The 19729-nt window shown below is 39.9% G+C and overlaps 1 protein-coding gene across 4 annotated transcripts in view; it reads right to left on the minus strand.

Annotated features, from left to right (window-relative positions):
* The window catches only part of LOC109631359 (hyccin 2), a 37135-nt gene extending 17966 nt beyond the window's left edge, over positions 1-19169 (minus strand). For 2 of the 4 annotated variants that reach the window (XM_069532832.1, XM_069532831.1), the window contains exons 1-4: positions 18974-19120; positions 6082-6166; positions 2662-2738; positions 474-575 (exon numbers count right to left, since the gene is read on the minus strand). In XM_069532832.1, the coding sequence (XP_069388933.1) occupies positions 474-575; positions 2662-2712 (153 nt within the window). In that variant the 5' untranslated portion in view covers positions 2713-2738; positions 6082-6166; positions 18974-19120. Of the gene's footprint in view, positions 1-473; positions 599-2600; positions 2739-6081; positions 6167-18973 lie in introns of all 4 variants that reach the window. The other 2 variants (XM_020090064.2, XM_069532833.1) reach the window with 2 other exon arrangements.
* Positions 19170-19729: the final 560 nt, after the last annotated feature.

The raw sequence follows: 19729 nt of genomic DNA on the forward strand, positions 1-19729 counted from the left end.
AATTAAAGTCCTGTGCCTCAAGCCTATGCTGGAAAACTGTGTCATAAGTTCCTTTGAAAGAGTATTTTCTGGTGCTTGTGTGTTGCAGTATTACTAATAATAACCTCAGATTATATAAAATATCTGTGGATGTATCTCTGAGTATGCACGTAGCTTAACCAGGGTGGGCAGCAGAAGTTCCAGTCTGTCAGAGTGCTCTGTGTGTGTATACATGCATGAGAGATTATGAGGAACACTGTGTGCCATCTTGCAGGTAAAGTGGCTGTCGCTGCAACTGTGCCTGTCCATCACACTCTTTCCAGAGCGCTGCGTGCTTGTATTTTCTCTGTGCACATGTACCTTGTGGACACAGCTGTGTGCCGGTTTCTTGCTCACTGCCAACTGAGGCTACGTCATGTGAGTCACAAGCAACACATTTCCTCGAGCTAAAATCAGCCATATTTGGGTCTGTGTGTGTGTTCTCTGTGTATCACCTCATTGTTGGGGTCCTGGATGACTCTGTAGAGAGCTGGCACCAGGGACTTCTTTAAGTGAAGGCTGCCGGCGTAGCTGGGGATGTGGGTTTCTGGTAAGGACTGAAAGGAGAAGAAAAGGTTTGCTGAGAATGATGATACATAAGGTCGATGCATAATTTCCCCTTGTAATATTAATTTTTTTTTTAAAACTAACCACAAATGAAGAAAAAGGTAAAAACACTGATAGCGACATACTTTCAGTTCAGACCCAGAGAAGTTTAAATGCAGGGGGATTTTTTTAGAAATTAAAAACATCACCAGGTTTCACTTCAACTTATAACAAATCTGCAATGATTGTTTCTGTAGATTGAAACAAAACTTCACCAGTGAAGCAGAAAATATCTGTGAGAGTTTGCAGGGCATTTAAGCAGTGTCAACAATCCAGAGGAGATAAATAGACATTTGTCATCTGCTTTTACTTTGACTCTCAAACTACTGTTTAAAAAGGCTTCTTCAGAGTGAAAAGCATTCTAGGGAAGGTGGGGGGGAAAGTCAATAAGGCAGACTATATGAAAGTGGATACGCTCATTAAAAAGCATTGCAAAATAACTTTTAGAAGCCACAGAGTATCACACAGTGATGATATCTGACTGTATCAAATATCCTGAGGTGAAATCCTAAAATGGTCACGGCTTTTGTATTTGTGTGCAGATGACAGAAGTCAGATACACTCGCAGCACAGCCTCAGCGTGGTCATTCTGTGAACAGAACACAATGTGCCATGAGTCATACCAATCTATTTCCCTCACTATTCATAATACTCACTTCTTTCTCTCTTTCAGTTTTGTTTTCTGCCACTGCCTCTAATGCACTATGCACCACCTGCATTTCCTCTACGTGGCTCAAGTTTCTTTTGCACTCCCCTCATCTCCATCTCACACAGATGATTTTTAAATACTTGATGTTCTCTGGCAATTTCAGGACATCTCAGACTCTGGGCACAAGTCAGCTTTCATTAGTGTGACTGTGTTTAACTCAGATGTCCACCGGATGAAGCGTTGGGTTCTGGTGTCCAGTCTCCACGTTTCAGAAATGAGGAGACTGGAGCGTCCACATGTACAATATATTCATGTTAAAATTTGCATGCTGTGACCTTACATTTATTTTAATTGTAATAATAAGGTTATTTTTTATGTTTCAGAGATTCAATCTCTTCAGTTAAAAATAGACACTATACATAAATATAGTGGAAAAAGCAGCTGCATCATGCACTTTAGCTGTACTGTATTTCACCATGAGTAAAATGTATTAAAAAATATAATGCACCAGAACTATGAACAGACAAGCTAGTGTTTCTCTGAAGAGGAACTATTAATATGTGTAATTTTAACGTGTATCCTTCCATCAACCTACACTCAAGTACTTAACATGATTGTGCGTTTCACATGTCTTTGTACAGAGCTCAGGTAACTCACTTAAGGCTTTGAATTACTAAGATGGACTCTGTCCGTAGTGTTAATATAACCAATAACAGTTACCTGAGATGAAATCTATATTTGATTTATTAATTGATAAATCAGCCTTGTAAAATCCACACAGATTTATTTTTTGCATTTAGCAACTGTAGTTGGGTTAAAGTAAATAACAGCAGGAAACCAGTAATCGTTTCTCCATGTTTAAGTTTCTGTTATGAATAAATGAAACAGAATCAACATTTCTGCTTTCTGTCAGTTTCCTTCGTGATTAGAACTTGACAGGAGTGCTATACACAGACCTTCATATTGGTTGTGTGCAACATACACAGTGTGCAAATACTACACTTGACATACCTGCAAGAAAAAAATACTTTTACTTTAAGCATGATGGAGACTTTGATTCAGAAAATAGTAAGATGGCATAAAATAAAGTACATCTACTTGTGAGACGACCAAAGACAAATAAATGCTTTAGCTTGACCTCGAACATTGACAAAGTACAAACAACTGATGAAAGCAGAGCTGACCAATAGTCGTAACTGTCCTGAAATGGCCACAGTTCACACTTATACATTCACAAACTTTTTAATCATGATTTAGAAGAGGACTGAAATATTAAAGAGGACAGTAGTCATTAAGCAAGTGTTTTATCTGGTGAAAAAAAAAAAACAACCTCCAGGAACACATTTCACTGACATGAGTCATGAAGGAGAACAGAGAAGAGCCTTTACCTTGAATTCTGAGAGCCATTCTTCGACAACACCGCGCTCTGAACCCAGCATCTTCCTCAGAGACCCCCACCGGCTGCCTGCACCGTGAACACAGAGATGGGAGATGGAGATATAGTGAATGAAAAGGAGAGCAGGGAACATAGAAACCTTGACAACAACATGTACAAGTCCATCATAAAATACATTTTTCTCAAAGATTTGTTTCTTTCATTAAAGTTCATTAAAGATAGTTCCAATAACTGATCTTTGTTCAAGTGCTCATTTTTCCTGTTTGGTTTTAATGAGTTATTTGATGCTATAAAAACATCATGGTGTGGGGTGATACATCATGATCGATAGCTGAGAATGACTCGTGACTGATCGAGCGCATATACATGTATATCGAAAGGGCCAATAGCCAGTTTTCATATTCATAATGTATCAAGAGAGATGAGATACAAGATAAGGCAGTCTTAAGTTTTTTTTTTAAACGTATTATGATCTGGGGCTGCAAGCACACTGTTATCCTTGGCCCTGTTCTCTGTATCTAGCAGCTAAAATTAACTTCAGCAAACTGCACAAAATAACAAGTTCTCCTCATCTAATGGAAAATATATTCTCATTAATTATCCCATAGAAGATTTGCCATGAACAAAGACATGCGCCTCAGCGTGAGAGAAAAGTGTGTTTGCACGTGTGTGTGTGTGTGTTTATGTTGGGGGGAGTAGTTGATTCTGCAAGAGACTCAGTGAGCTGTAGCCAGAATGGGACAAGCAACTCCTATTTAAAGGTACTGTAGATGTACGCTGCAACGCACCATAGCAGCTCATCCTGCATGTTTGACAATAAAATCCTTCACCAAACACTATCATGACTGAGCCTCCATTAATAACCTTAAGGGAAGCCAAGAGCAGAGGATAAAAGCAACAAACAGCTCTATGTAGGCCACAGAGCTGAGGAAAATCTGTTCTTATCTATCGCAACTCAATGAAAAGCTTAAAAAGTCAACATGAACAAAAAGTATTGAATGACAATGCAACCAACCCTGAGCTAGAATTTACAACCAGCTTTTTCAGAAAGCATGTACACACAGCTGGCCTATACACGGCTTCAGATAAATAGAAACCCTGACTCACACCTCAACGCACCATGTGGTGAATGAGTCATTGTCTCAGTTGAGTGTTTCGGACAGTAAAAGCAGACAATTAACAGAACATCTAACCTAAACATGTTCCATGCCTCATATAAGGACATGCTTGAAGGACATTGTACCATTGTAAAAACTCTTTTAAAGTGACATGAGTTTGCTGTGTTACTTCAGTCACCTGTGTTTAAATACAACAGCACTGGGGCCTGAAGGGAAAACTATGTATGATGTTTTGGTTTTGACTTGATGGGATTATGGATTTGGACTAACTCAATATATTCAAAGTGGAATCCCACTTAACATTTCAAGCTAAGGCCTCTGCAAAACTGACTGTAAGGAATTTTCCTTCAGCCAGCACACAGAAAAACACAATTCTCTGTCATTTTTATAAAATCTGATGGATGTGACTGCAAAGATTGCTTGTCAGAAATTAAGGGACTAAAAAATAACCCATGTTAAATGATGAACGATGAGCTGTTTCATCACTATAAGCCTTCACACTGTAATGCAGTCATCATGTGTTATGTCAAAATCTATGATCTGACCAATCCACTCCTTGCTCTTAGTTGCTCTCCTCTCTTTGGCGCAAATATGTGCTCCCACAGCTCGCACCATGTGACAGAAGAGTGTTGTACATGACTGCTGTTGTATCTGGGTCAGTGTCCTTGCTTAACTTTTTTGACATGTGCAAGTTAACAGAAGTGAACCCTGACCATGAAGATCACACAGACAGCTATTTAAGGAGTGAAGAAGTAAAGGCACATTAAACTCTCAAGAGTATAAAGCTGTGTGGAAATATGCACACTCTAGACTTAGTCAGATTTAGCAATCGCTGCTTATGAAGCATTCACACACTGTTCCATTTTGAAAGCACCAAACAATGTTTTAACTCTGTACATGTGTACAGTGCTAAAGGTCTCTCCCACAGTACAGCATAGTGTTGATACACCCCTACGTAATCATCCTTACACACCCAAAACATCAATAGCGAAGAAATCTGCACAAGCACTAAGGCCTTACAGGTTCTACGTATTTTGATCAGTTGTCATAAAATGTGACACTGGCATTTTAAAAACCAGAATTACCTTTGTGCTGTTTTCTGTCTCCACAAAACAGTCAAGTTCCAGTTTACATCAATTTCCATCCAGACTCATAATATAATACATGACTGCATAAATGATGATGAGCCTGAAAATTTTCAAAACTGACTTTGAGGAGCAAGATATCTGATTTGCTGTTGGGCACAAGAAGACAGAGATCACAGTCTCAGCTCCAAGGAAATGACAATTTGAACGAGTTAAATCTTTCTGTGTGAGCACACACTTTCAATCTGTGTGAATTGAAAGGCTCCACTTAGTAAGCTTGTTCAGCTCTTCGTGAAAGGCTGACTCATTCATTTCTCCTGGCTTGTCAAACTGTCAAAGACTTACTGAAGTGAAATTCACCATTGGCAGGGCAGGCTTATCAGTTACCATGGGAACGGTAGTCAAGCGACTTTCAGGCAATGGCAAATATTCACCACAAGACATGTCCTTTACAAATAAAATATTAAGATTATTTTGCTCTCAGAAAAAATGTTAAAATTTCTTGCTTTTGTCTATAGGTCTGTAGCACTATAATGCTTTAGGTGAGCACTCCTTGTGTATTGTTTTGTTGCTTTATTGGTTTAATTGCCTGAATTAAATATAAAACCTTAAAAAAACCACCACACAGAAAACCCCCCAACCTGTGCTGGATAACAGAAACCTGCCAAGTGCAAAACTCAACTAAAAACTGTCACTGCAACATTAAATGGAAAACAATCTATCAATCAAATCACCAGGGGAAGGATTGTCAAAAGCTGTCAACAGCTCACATTTCGATTCCATGTGCGGTTTCTGGAATCATAAGTCAGGTTGATAAGTAACAGATTGCCAGAGTAACATTTTACATAACTGGTAATGTCAAATTAATCAGATTATATAAACCAGGGGTCTTGCATGCTTTTTAAAATCAAATTGAATGCTTTTTAAGAACTTTTTTCAGTCCTCAATAAATGTAATTTGAGACCCTAAAAATGTCAAAACAGTTTCTTTGATAATTTATTTAAACCTATTAATTAGCTTAATAAGATATCAGAATAATAACATGTGACATATGTGAACTATGGTGGGAAGAACAATATGATAAGTTCTTATTTTACATTTCTTATTTTGACAGTGTCTCATAATTTTTAATATTTCAGCTGTACATGTCCCACTAAAATACAAAATATGAGGCAGTATGAAAGCACATTGTTCAACCCCTATACTTACCTCAGTGTCCCGGAACTCAGATCTCCACTGGGAGAGGAAAGTGGTTCTCTGCTTTGTCACACATTTGTCACTCACTGAGGGTCACCTGCAACAACAGGGAAACATGATCTATTAGTAAGATGATCATGGTTACAACTGCCATAAGAAATCAAACAAAGTTAAACTACGATCATATAACATGTGTAGCCCACGACGTTGCCAGGTTTGAGTGTAATTTTTGAGCAGGTAAACATATACGTATCCAGCATGGCAGTCAGACCCACTGCAGACAAAACTTACTCATCAACTGATTAATCCCTTAATTGTTGCAGGTCTAAAGTCAGGTGACTTTGAAAGGAATCACAGAAAAACTAGAGACAGCATTTGAAAGAACGTTTTTGAATATTATAAGGTGGAGAAAGGAAATTCTGCTGGCAAGCAAGCAACATACAGTACATGGTAAACAATCAGTCTAGACAATGAACAAAGCAGCTGATAACATGGAGACTGAAAAACCAACATGGTTGCTACAACAGCATGACCCCCACCCTAAAGAAGCAGTCTGAACAATAAAACATGAGAAGGCCTTATAGCAGTCATGTAAAACATAAGCAAATAACATGTAGTTTTTGTTTCATAATGCATTTTCTTTTACAAAACACTTTTTGAAGGCTATTTTGAGTCATGGCAAAAGGAATACATTTTCAAGTTCCCCATCGTTGCATAGCAACAGTCAGCTGGCCAACTTGTTGTCTAAAAATGCATCCTGAGGATCCACACCCATCATATTTGCTGTATCTGGCAGAATAAATCAAGGCTTCAGTGACACACAAGAAGTCACTGTGGAGAGGTCGCTCTGCACTGCTGCATGTCCCTGAGAAGCAGACGGTGCCACATCACTAAGCACGGCATTTGATGTCAAGTATTTTCAACAGAGCCTTGTGTTTATCTGAAGGACCCTCACATTCATGCTTTATCACAAAGAGTCAAGGAAATGACCATGCAGAAATCCCATCAGTCTAGAATGATCTACATACTCTATATCAATTAAAAGCTGTTTATTTGACTTTGCCTGATAAAGCTCATTATGTGACTCATCAAATCCAGTAAACATAAAATAAAGATAACGTTTGAAAGGGAAATGTTTCAAATTCTTTAGAACATGATAGGACATTGAATCTCCATTAAATGGGATCAAACTCATTTTGGTATCCACTGCATCTCATTCAGTCTTCATGATAGATTTTTCAGTCAGTCTTACTCTAGTGGCGACATCATGAAATATACAGTGAGTCAATAAAAACAAGGATATTTTTTCACCAAGTTTTTATGTTGGCTCTCTGGGTACATTAGGCTTAGTCGAATCTGGCTGTCTGATGGCAATATTGGATTTTTATATGTTTTTGCATCAGTGTAATGAAATACCATTGGGTTAGCAGAAAACCGATACAACATTTTGTTATTTTATTATTAGTAAATCCTTAATTGTTCCTTGATTGATTTCCCAGAAAATCCAGAAAAATCCAGATATGTTGTCACAACTGCATAGAAAATAATGTTAAATAAGCAAACACATTTATTACTACTTATTCATAACCCCCTCCCATACTTTTTCTAATACATGTATTCCATATTATTAATATATCATTCAGTCAGTAGTATCTGAAGCCATAAAGCATCTGCAGACTTCTCAGAGAATACCAGTCAAATAAAAGACACCAACATTATTCAAACTGCACTGGACTGCTCTTTGTATTGTGACAGTAGATTATTTGTGCTTCAAATTATATGGTACAAGACAAAATATCTGAACTGTAAGGGACAAAAGTTCATTTCCTTCGATTCAGCCATTCCAGTGTTGCTCTAAGAGCTTTTAACTTAACCTATAATCAAAGGGGTAGAGCTTCCCCATTACACAGATCCAACCCAGAAGCTGCAGTATTAATAAAAAAACTACAGTAAGAATAAGAAAAACAGCTGGTTAACAGGAATGAAAAATATGAAGTAAGAGGTCACAATCCATCATGATAACGACAATCCATAAAGTGTAATTCCTTAGCACTCTGCACCCATCTCTTCCCAGTGTTTGCGTGTAGTAACAACTGTACTCTCCAGCCAGCCGCCACTATTGGCTAAATATGTCATACACCTAATGAGACCTGGCAAATGACAGTAAGCAAACTTTCCTTCAAGAGTCGCTCTTCCTCAATGCACGATCTGCTCATTGTCCCGTGGCGGGCCTCACAAGGGACTAGGAGAGAGCCAACCCATCCTGTTTACGGCACTTCAAACCCCAAATCACAATGACATTGTTAGATATGCTGCTAAACGGCCCACAAGGTTGAAACAGAGACACTGAGTGTATATTGTGCAGTGAGTTTCAAGATATAGGAGTTAACACATAATGTGTTTCTTTCTGAATTTGAAGTCAGGTAATGGCAAGGCTTCTACACTCAACAAAAACAAATGTTCATGAATATCTAAGCCGGTAATAAATGTTTATCATCACAATTTTACCTCAACTACACATCTCTAAAGTGCTGTATAACATAGTTAGAGAGTCTGTTTCTGTATAAGAAATATTGCTTTAATAATGATATCAATATACTGATGTTAAGCAGATATACTGTTTATGTTCATGTTCAGCATCTTAGTTTAGAATACTGGCATATTGACATTTGCTAATTAGCACTAAACAAAACTTACAGCTGAGCTTGATAAGACTGTCATTAGTTCGTTGTGAGCCAAAATACTGGCAGAGTGACATTTTTGCCTGATGATGGCTCTAAAAAAAAAAGTTTTGGGATGACAAACTGAGTCAGTCATTGAGCACAAATGAGTCAGGGAAAAGTCAAGATTGCAAAAGCCATCTGGATTCATCCTTTGGGCACCATGTATATGAAAAAAAATTTGGGGGAAAAAGTGACAGCCCTAACTCTAACTGAGGGACAGTCTCAGCTGATCATGTCCTTTGCCAACAGCTGCCAGGACATACAAAGCCAACAACAGCTGCAGCATGCTAATCACCATGCTGTGCAACCCCTCAAACAAACACTACAAGCATGCTAATCAAGTCGCATACTCGTATGCAAATCCTACATTGCTGTTCGGTGTACCGTGTGTTTACCTTACGGTCAGCATATACAACCTTCTTAAAGTAGACACTGGCTGTCAAGTACACTGATTACGCCTCTAAAAGAAAGTATTTCCTACAGGTGACACATTATTCACAATATGGTCAATGTAAAACCGACCGATGTATGCCAACAATATAACCCCTTAGTGGCTCTACTGGCTACTGAATGCAGGTATCCCCAAGCACCTCACAATGCTCATCATTCAGTACAGACAGAGGACTCACACATACAATCATCTGTGAGCATGTGACTCATTAAATCAGTTTAAACAAACTCAAGGTTACAGAGAACCAAGTTACCACTACTGCACCAAGCGCAGGGAAGGGGTGATAGACCTAAAGATTTTAATAGTTAATCTGTTCCTGTTATGAGCTACATTAGAAACCATCCTGTGTTAGCAAAGATAAATTAATCACTCAACACTGAGGTTGCTTTTGTAGGGGGCTACAATTTCACATTTTCCCATGCCAGTTTTGTCCACTTTGTTCTGGCTACTGAATATAATTGCTTCAGAGTTGCAGTCACGGACAACCTTAAACATTGCTGAGCAATGCTGTTGTTACTGTGTGATCAAAACGAAATAAACAATCATTTCTCTACCACATGAACTACACGGGTATCTGAACTGCGTTTAGGGTTTAGGGTTCACATCATCCATCAAGAGGAGTGAGAAGATTCTCACAAAAAATGTGTTACTTGAAGACTTGAGGGATACTTAGCATTTGTTTTAGGTTTGTTATTGCTTAAAATCTAATTCTGAAAACTCTTTTTACAATGAAGGGCATCTAGTGATATCTAAGCTTGGTTAGTTTTAGCAGGGCCAGATTATGTGGTGTCACTTTGTATGCCTCTGGCGCTGTAATTCAGTCAGGAACACCTAAAGGGATTTCTTCAAATGTGTCACAAACATTCACTTGGAAAAACTGATTTTAAATAGGAGGTATGGGTAATTAAGCCTGTCAAGATAGAGGTACTACCTGGGATATTAGAGCTCACATCAACATTGTCATCCCGGTTTTTACAAAAGATTTTCATAAATTGGCCATCCAAAGCAGGATGTGCGCAGCACTTGTTCCACCTTCTCTGTGTATTTCACTTCTAGCAAGTCATCACTCAAAGCTTTCTTTATCTCTGTAGTGAGTGTGTTCTCTGCAGCTTGATCAGTGATAATTTCACTGCCTATAAACTCTACTACTATGAGCGAGGAAAGTGGGACCTGTTTCTCAGAGGCGAGGGCATCAGTGAGGTCATAGTGGTTCAAGGAGCTTGTCAACATTCAACAGACTGGCACAGTCCCTGTCTTTTGGCATAAGGCGCCATGAACACCTGATAGTACTGCAAAGATCTTTCTGTTGCTGATGGGGAGATTCTCAAAAGTTAAATATCATGGAAGTCAAAGAAGAAAACACAACTATTGTGATGAAATTCAAAACTATGCTCTTTGCGATAGTGACAAATGCCAAAATGAGCAGATGATTTGCATCAAGGAATGAAAAAAACATAACAAAAGACAGAGTTCAAATGGCTGTGTGTGTGTTTGTGTCTGTCCTAAATGAGCAGGGCCTGGTTTCAACGATCCAACACCGGAGATTTTTCAAGGTCAGCTTAACTTAGTTAGCCATGAATTATTGAACTTGAGTAAGGTTTGTCCCTGTTCTGTTTGCACCACTACTTTTCCTTTAAGTTTGGCCAATGTGACCATGAAAAAGTAAATATCGAACAATGACAGGGTGACACTTTGGTGTTTTTTGGTTTCCTTTGCTTTTAACTTCCTCAAAAAGAAGCTCAGGGCACTAGGTCACAGGGATTCAATGCAAATATTGTGTAGTTTAAATATGTTGTACTTTTCACTTAAGTTAAGACTATATGACTGGGCAAAGTAAGGTTTATAACAATATGGGGCAGGTTCACGACCACTGTCTTTCCAAAAATATATGGAGCAGCTAGACAATATGAAAAAGTAGCCAGCAGGGAGGCCCTGGGGTGCAGAGAAAATTTTGGGTATTAAAAACCCAAATTTGATGGCACCTGGCACATGATGAAGCCAATATTCCAACATATACATGGATCTTACCTATTGAATATATTCATATGTTTACTTTCCTAGCAAATTATTGTGAGGTTCTTGAAGGATTTATTTTACAAATAACTATTCATATTTATATCCACGCAGGTATGATATACTCACACAAGAAAGACAGGATTAATCAATGACATGATCCCCTGTCTGTGTAATCAATGCAATTCTTGAAATGCTTTGTCATAAATCATTCCAAGCACACGCAGGTGCGCACACACACACACACACACACACACACACACACACACACACACACACACACACACACACACACACACACACACACACACACACACACACACACACACACTTTTACCCAGACACTTTCCCTAGGTAAAGGGATTAGCTCTAATACCTAACCACAGTGAACTAAACTGCTGTAATCTTCATCCCTGTGCCTCTCTGAATCGTAAGAAGAACCAACTCAGCAGTGGAGTAGTTGGCTGTCAGCACACAAATAGAATGGAGTTTATTTATAGCAGATACAACACTGGAAAAAACCCTATTGCATGGTTTTCTATTCAGAATGATACGCAGGTATAGAGATAGCGAAGCAGACAGGCACACACACACCTCAGTGAGACACCAACTGAGAACAAGGACTTCAGTGAGTAAAGGTCACAAACAGGCAGGCAACAGTAACTGAAGTCAATATGTTCCTGTGCAGATCAATGGTGCCCTTAGGACACGTGGACAGAAACATGCAAAAATACTCTATAGGCACACAAATATACTACAGTTAATAATAGTAAAAGAGAAAAGACAATGAAAAAAGTATAGGTGCAGATAATGAAAGAGAGAAAGACAGTGAAAAATTGGTTACTCCATCTCCCTCATCCTCTCTTCATCTCCTATAGGCTGGGCTAGGGGAACTGAGGCGTACACACATCCTGGGCTAAAATTAGCTCTGCTGCAGTTGCAGGACCAGACGTGTTAGGATGGGTGCACGCTGTAACTAAGAACGCACGCACGCACACACACACGCACGCACGCACGCACGCACACACACACAAAGAGGGTTCCACCAATTAGCCAGGGTGAGTCAGAACAGCCCAGGTGAATGCTCTTCTCCTCAAACTGAGGCATGCAAATGTTTTCAATGCAAATGTTGAGTGTATACAAATCTACATACCGGATGAACACTCACTGTTGAGGTCCTCCAAAAAGACCCAGAGTAACCTCACCTACACATTTACTTATTAATGCTAAATGGCACAGTTGTTCTGATTGGCCTAATTATATAGCTTCTCTTACACATGGTCTCTTTCATGAATGACGTATTTGCAAAACAATTCAATATGAGGGAGCAGCATTGCCGACGAGGAGCTGGTGCCAAGGAGGACTCAACATCAGTAGAGCAGCAGTGGTTCTGTTATACACAGTAAATTTCTCAAAGCAAAGTTATCTGTAAACTTTGTTGGGCACTTCCAGAATATGCTTTATAGCAGAGTAATATGCAACGCAATTTACTTCTTTCTTTCACCTTGAGGTTGGGCCATACTCTCACTGGTCATCGACAGCACCAGGAGAAACGTGCCAATTGCCCAGGGGACGGTAATTTAATTAATTTTTCAATCCCCTCAGCAGGCATGCAACTAAAGCATTTCCCCTTTAGTTGTGCGCATTCCCACACATGTCCTTTGAATGGGCATGAGAACATTGGAATGAACAAGTGTGCCCAAAATGCAGTGTAAACAAAGAGCCGTGAGGTGGTGGGCATTGTTTTTATAAAAACCTTGGCAGTCAGAAGTTCACAGACAGTTCAAACTACAGACACGTGGCCACTAATTCACAACTGAATGCTGCCGACAATGTGTGCATGGTGTGTGTGCTTGTGTGTGTAAGCTAAGCATTTCAGTTAAAAGGAATGGAGGTAGAGTAATGTGCTGTACTGCCATATGACCAGCAATCTTCAAGTAATAGGCCACCTTGGGCTTTTCGTGACATGCCAAGACCAGTGGACTGCCCCCAGGCCACAGTCATCATGACCAGAGGATCAGCTGAGGAAAAAACAGAGAAGGAGAGGGGCTGGATTACTACACAGCCTCCTCAGTTGCTGAGGGGCCTGCAATATTGCTGAATACCATGAACATTAGGCCAAAGAGCCTCGCCTCTCAACTTCCTCCCACCCAAGAGACACATAATAATTATTAAATCAAATCATTTCCTGTAACACAGAAAACAGCAATAATGTGGGCAAAATGTTTAGCTACACCCTTTGCACTGCAGCAGATGCAAAGACATTACACTAGCTGGACAATGATAGAGTTTAGATAAAAATGGCTGCCAAGTTAATAAGCATTAGCCACGGAGCCCTGGCCAGACTTTGCTCTGCCAATGAATCACTCAGTCCTGCTAAGTATTTCTAAACCAAGACATCTTGAATTATGAAATACAAACTGTTGCTTTTAGGCTTCTGGCTGAGTTTTAACTGACTTTATTTGATTATCAAAGTTGCATACTTAAAAAGAAAAATACTCCTTCCTCTCATTCCCAAAACTTAAATTAATACATTTGTTAACAGGCACATCTCTACAGCGAACATCTCTCACAGCTTACTTTAGTAACAGCCTCCACTTTCTTTCCCTGTCTTTTCCACCATATCACAAAAACAAATAACTGGCAACAATTCAAAGGCTCCTGGAATCAACCAGCCCTGGCATCCGCTCAACTTCACACAAGTGCTGAGTCGTGACCAACAAACCGAGCAGGAGAGCAGACTGACGGGAAAGTAAAGCAGAGAGCAGTGGCTGTGAATAGATGATGACTTTCAGTATTATCAAAGCTTACACACGTAAACCATTCTGCCACATTAATGATACCGAGCTTGTGTTTTCCCTTCTAACACACAATCTGACACCCGGTGCAACAGCGGTTGAAGTTCAGGTGCTTTCAGTCTCATGGAGACGGTGTTCTGATGTCAACAGCAGGATGTGGCGTTTACCTATGTTCAAGTTCTGCAGTTGCATGTTGTTTGTATACTGAGCCTTAGTCCTGTCTGGTTCAACTGCTTTTCGCAGTTATGACTTTCTGTAAATAACAGTTTTGACAACAATAATGGTATTCCAGTTTAAAGGAAAATTTTAGGTTGTATCAACAGAGACATCACTATTTAATTCTGAGGAGAGAGTAGGTCTTGAAAAAAGTTTAGGCCTAAATCCATTTCTTCAGACCATTATTTTAGTTCAGTCTCATTGTGCCAAACCTGTATGATGTTTAGCCATTTTGACCTCTGGGCCACTACAACAGAGCAGTAGTGCTGGTTATTCATAAAGCAGCTAAGTGACATTGTCAGACTCCAGCATGTCAAATAAAGATTTGCTGATTATCTTTCAGTGTAAATCATTTTCATTAATATTTCTGTGCTTTGTATATTTTATGGAAATCGGGGCTGGACAATGGCAATGCATTGATGACCTGTTTTGACCACCAAGTCCATTGTAAGAACCTAAACCCATTTGATTTTAGGTTATCAACATGTATTGCATTATTAATAATATGACAATGTGATTGACACCATGTTGTTTGTTTATAAACAGACTGACAGAGTATCTAACGAGCCATGCAAAATGTACTGCTGTCTCATAGCTGGCAAGATGAAGGAGATCAAATTTAACTAGAAAGGAGGAGGAAGATATGCATATGAATTCAATTAATCTTAATTTTTGTTTAAGCACCATGTATACAATGTCTGTATTGACAGATTGAGTTATTTTAGGATGCACAGATGCCCTGTGACATAACGGCTAAGAGACTGTTGTTAAAACCAGGTGGCTTTCTCATAGCAAATGTAATGGTCGCAGCTTGTAAAATATACAGATGTGAGCTCTTCATTTTAGTTTGTTGACAAAGTATTATCTGGTAGTGATAGGCAAAGCCACAGGGGTCAACTAAAAAGTGTGTATAATGTATTAAGTTCAGTGTGCTCCTTCCTGATGGCCAAGTGATGTTTGCTAGCTGTCTGCAAAATGTATTTTCTAGAAACAGCAGATGAATAAATGGGTGGTGTTTTCTGTTTGGTATCTGCTGACACTCATATAGCTGTGAAAAAAAGACATATCTTGAAATATGCATTATTATGAGACTGAGTATCATTGTAAGTTCCCTCTTGTAGTTTGCTTTATAATATCAATCTAATTACCTTAAACATTAAAAAGTATAGCTTGACCTCTTTCGTCATTTATTATCAACAGCGGCTGAAATATCTGCAATTATGTGTCTCCTCATTGCGTCCTGTCCAGAATTGTGAATTAAAGGTTAACTACCTGGTCTGCCAACACAGCTGAATTAGGTGAAAGTCTGTGGCAAACTGAAATCTACCAGTCAGTAGTGCAAAACAATGACAGACTCTTTCACCACTCCCATGGGAACAAGCCATTTCCCCCAAGGGATAGTACAGTTAATCTAACCTAATCAAAACATTCACACGTACAGGGAAACACTCTGATGATGGCTACTGAGTTTAGCAGCAAAGGCAAATTTCTCAAATAATATTGTTTTCAAATCTTAGAACGTATATTGATATATAATTGGTTTGGTAAATTAGTATTCCAGATTTGTTCCTCTCTTTAGATTTTGAAACTCTGGCTGCACACTGCTCTTGCAGTGTATTGCTCTTTGAAAGGGTGAACTTGCATGATTATGCTATGATATTATCACTACGCCAGTGGTTTAAAATGGTGAGAGGTGATACCCAGCCCTCAATAAATTACCAATATATATTGTAACTGTAATATACCCTGTGATTCCCAAACATTTTCTTGCAATCAGTTTTAAAAGCAATGATTCATTTACAAGCAGAAGAGTTCTCGCTTCATGCTGCTTCGCCTCCCAGGAGCCCCCAGAGGAACAGTATGAACTCATGTTTGGCCGACAGAGGGACAAGGCACTCAGCATGTGGAGGCGAGGGGAAGGGGTTGTGTAGTGTTCATCATGGAGACATCCAACACACAGACAGACCTCATACCTGGCAGAGCAGAGAGTCAGCAGTGCCACAGCCAAACCACATATCCAGCTGATTCTCAAGACCGTCCGCATGCTACACAACTAGAATGACTCCACTAGTGACTTTTAGGTACGTTAAGAAGCCAGTTTGATGCTGAATGACAACAAATGAAGCAAAATGTCATAATCAGTTTCAGAGATGCTGAATGTCAAAACTCTCAAGTTTCAAATTTGGCTGGCCTTAAAGGGAAAGCTATGAACATTTAAATAAAACATTTTTTCTACTGGAAGAAGAGGAAGGGCAGAGGGCTTGTTGCCTGTGTGATCCTCGGGCTCTGTGGGAGCGAGTACAGTGGAAAATAGTCCCCACTGTTAATCCATGGCAGGCTAATTACAGCTCTGATCCCCTAGGCGTGTGCATCACCATAGGTGGGAGAGAGGCAACAAACTCTCTGGCTCAATGCAGTTAGTGGTTAGGTTTGTTTTGGTTCGGAGATGTCTTAATCAGCTCACAGCTGCAGCAGATGTTTGACCAACAAATGTCAATGTTATACATTGCTAGTCAGCTCAGATACTGGCATCAGAGTTTACAAGAGTTGACCTCTGCCTCTCATGAAACTCCTTTGAAACTATTAAGCAAGGTAACTGTATTTTATAGCACTTATCCCATTAACAAATATATATATTGCTCCATTCACCAACTCACAAAATTATCCGAAACATTTCCAAGCCTTGTGTCCTTCTTCATAAAAGAAATTCGGCCTGATAAGCTACCATTTGTTGCACTGAGCAATAAAGGAAACTAAACTCCTGCAGAAAGAGACACAGATTAAGTGGGTAAATGGAGTTTCTGTCTAAAATAGACGACAGCTCTGATGATAGCTTAGTCCCAAAACACACAGTGGTAGAGAGCACAGGGGAGGAGGAGATGATTGAGGATGAGCAGCAGATGGCATGGAATTATCTGGATCTTCAGCTGTACATCTTAGCCCATGATGTCATTATTTGAGTTTAATAATCATCCCAATACTACAATAACAATACAAGACTCCAGGAATCTCCTGCTGCATTTTTCAAATGTGAAAGGCAAACGAGGGAAAATGTCCAGACCCAATATATGGGATATTTTCTGGAGTTCATGTCCAAAAACATCTTTAAAGATGTTGCTGTTGTAAGGACTGTAGGTTGCTGGCCACTTTGAGCAATGAATAGCAGATGATAAATCGATTGATTGATTAATTGATTGGATCGATAAATTGATAATGAAATAAAAGGTTAATTGAAGCTCTAGTCTAGACTTACTGATTTGTACAAGCAGAGTTCATTTAAAAGTGCAAGGGCAAGATATCTCTACTTCCTCGCAAAAATAAATATCCTGGATATAAACACAGCCAGGGGGGGCAAAGAGTGAGACCTTGTATTTAGCCAAATAGTGCAGGTATAAAAGGCACCATTCTAGGAAGTAGCTGCCCGACTGAAATGTCATTGTTTGAAAACACCAGGCTCCTGAGTACAGAGAACAGCACAAGTTATTTGATTAAACCCAACATAACTTGCACATATTCTGCATAACCATCAAATAAGGTGGTTATTTAAATCACTATACCACAGATGCAACCTCACAGACGTGGTGTTATGATGATTATTTACTAGAAAACTAAAAGAAAAGGTCAATGACCTAGGTGACAGACAAGCTCACTTTGTTATACAAGACTAAATTAATGATAAACCAACCCTGAAAGGCTCAGTGTGTAAGGTTAAGGTGAAAGGGATCTATCGGCTGAAAGTGAATATAAAATAATAATAAGAGTGATGTATTTTTCATCTAAACTGTAAGAATTGTTGTTTTCTTTACCCTAGAATTGACCCTTTATATTTAGATACTTCATATTTACATCTGGAGCGGGTGTTCTTTACAGAGGCTGCCATTTTTGTTTTACATTGGTCCAGACTGGTCAAACTAAATACCTTTTGAGTTTTTATGAACCGAAGGCTACCACAGGTTCTCATGCTTGGAAGGGGAGGGTGAGGTGAGAGGTATTCTGCTGCAATATGAAACTTTACCATTAGATATTATTAAATTCTACACACTCCACCTTTAAATCTTCACTTACATGACATAAACATTAGCTTTTCTTGTGTTACAAAAAAAAGTTATAAAAGAAACCTGACTGCAAGGGTGCACACTGTACATTTCCATCCATCGGTCTGAAAGTAACATGCTTTTTATCGAGACAAGCTGCAGCGGTTTTGTTGAGTTCTCTTACAACGTGTCGCTGTGTAAATATTGTGTGTTTTCAGGGTGAAATGTGTGGAGGCTCAGTCAAACCACAGCTAACGTGTAGTCTGGACGTGTGTGCGCAGCTCCGTTAGCCGGTTAGTTCCCCGCTAGCTAACGTCTGCGAGCGCACTGCCACGAAGCATCAACCTGGACGTCAACGCTAGCCACCTTTAGCTCGGCTCGCATGCCGCTAGCGTGTCCGCGGCGGGTGAACACCCCCCTCGGTTTCCCACGGGTCGTGACTAGGCGACTAGGACGACTCACCCCACCGGAGCCGAGGCGCCTGCCGTGCGACTCCGGAGGACGTTAAAACGCCCGTGTGGGCGCGCTGAGCTGCCCGCTGGAGCCTCCTCGCCGCGGGGTTTACGTTCACATCAACACAACAGTTTCTGATGATGTTCCAACTCAGCAGCAGCCAGCGAGCACTGCGACTACAGGAGGGCTTTGGCCGGTTACGAATAAAACACTCACCCGGACCGAGGCTGGTGATGCTGGTCTCCCGGTGAGTGTGTCAGAGGGAAGCGGGGGTGGCGTTCGTCCAGAGCGGTCACCCAGGTCGAGTCTCTCCCCTCCAGTCGCTCCCTCTCTCTCTCCGTGTATGATCCCCCACACTGCAACGCTGCTGCTGAGCCACAGAGCCACGCGATTGGTCAGACCGAGCGGAAGTGATGGCACTGCTGCGATACGCAGCAGGCAGGGGGGAGCAGCCGTGATGCATTCACCACTATCGGAAAACACAGCATCTCAGTATGAGCGCACCTATACGTCAAATAACAAACTGTGCAGATTAGATTGGATCAAACTTTATTGTCAGAATCTCTTCTGAAACGTGTCTTGCATCCACAGGACGTCCATTGCCTCTTGTTGATGAATACAGTTGCATTGCTCTGTACCTAATGGTTTTCATTATCAGTGAACCTGATGATTATTCATTCAATAAATAATTCATGACATGTTTTTTCAAATGGTGAAAAGTTTAATTTATAGTTGCCTAGTCAAAGTCCGAAGTGATGTCTCTAATTTGAGCTTTTGTCTGACCAGCTATCATCAAACACCCCAAAGGTATTTAAAGTGCATATGACAAAGAAAAGCAGCAAATCGTTGAGAAGCTGAAACCAGAGTTTGTGGTTAATCAATTCTCAAGATACTGATCATTATATTTGTCCATTGACAAATCAATTAATCTATGCATTGCTAACGGTGATGCTTTAAGGCACCCTTTCGGGA

Source organism: Paralichthys olivaceus, chromosome 10 (assembly GCF_024713975.1).
Source record: "Paralichthys olivaceus isolate ysfri-2021 chromosome 10, ASM2471397v2, whole genome shotgun sequence".
NCBI classification, from domain to species: Eukaryota; Metazoa; Chordata; class Actinopteri; order Pleuronectiformes; family Paralichthyidae; genus Paralichthys; species Paralichthys olivaceus.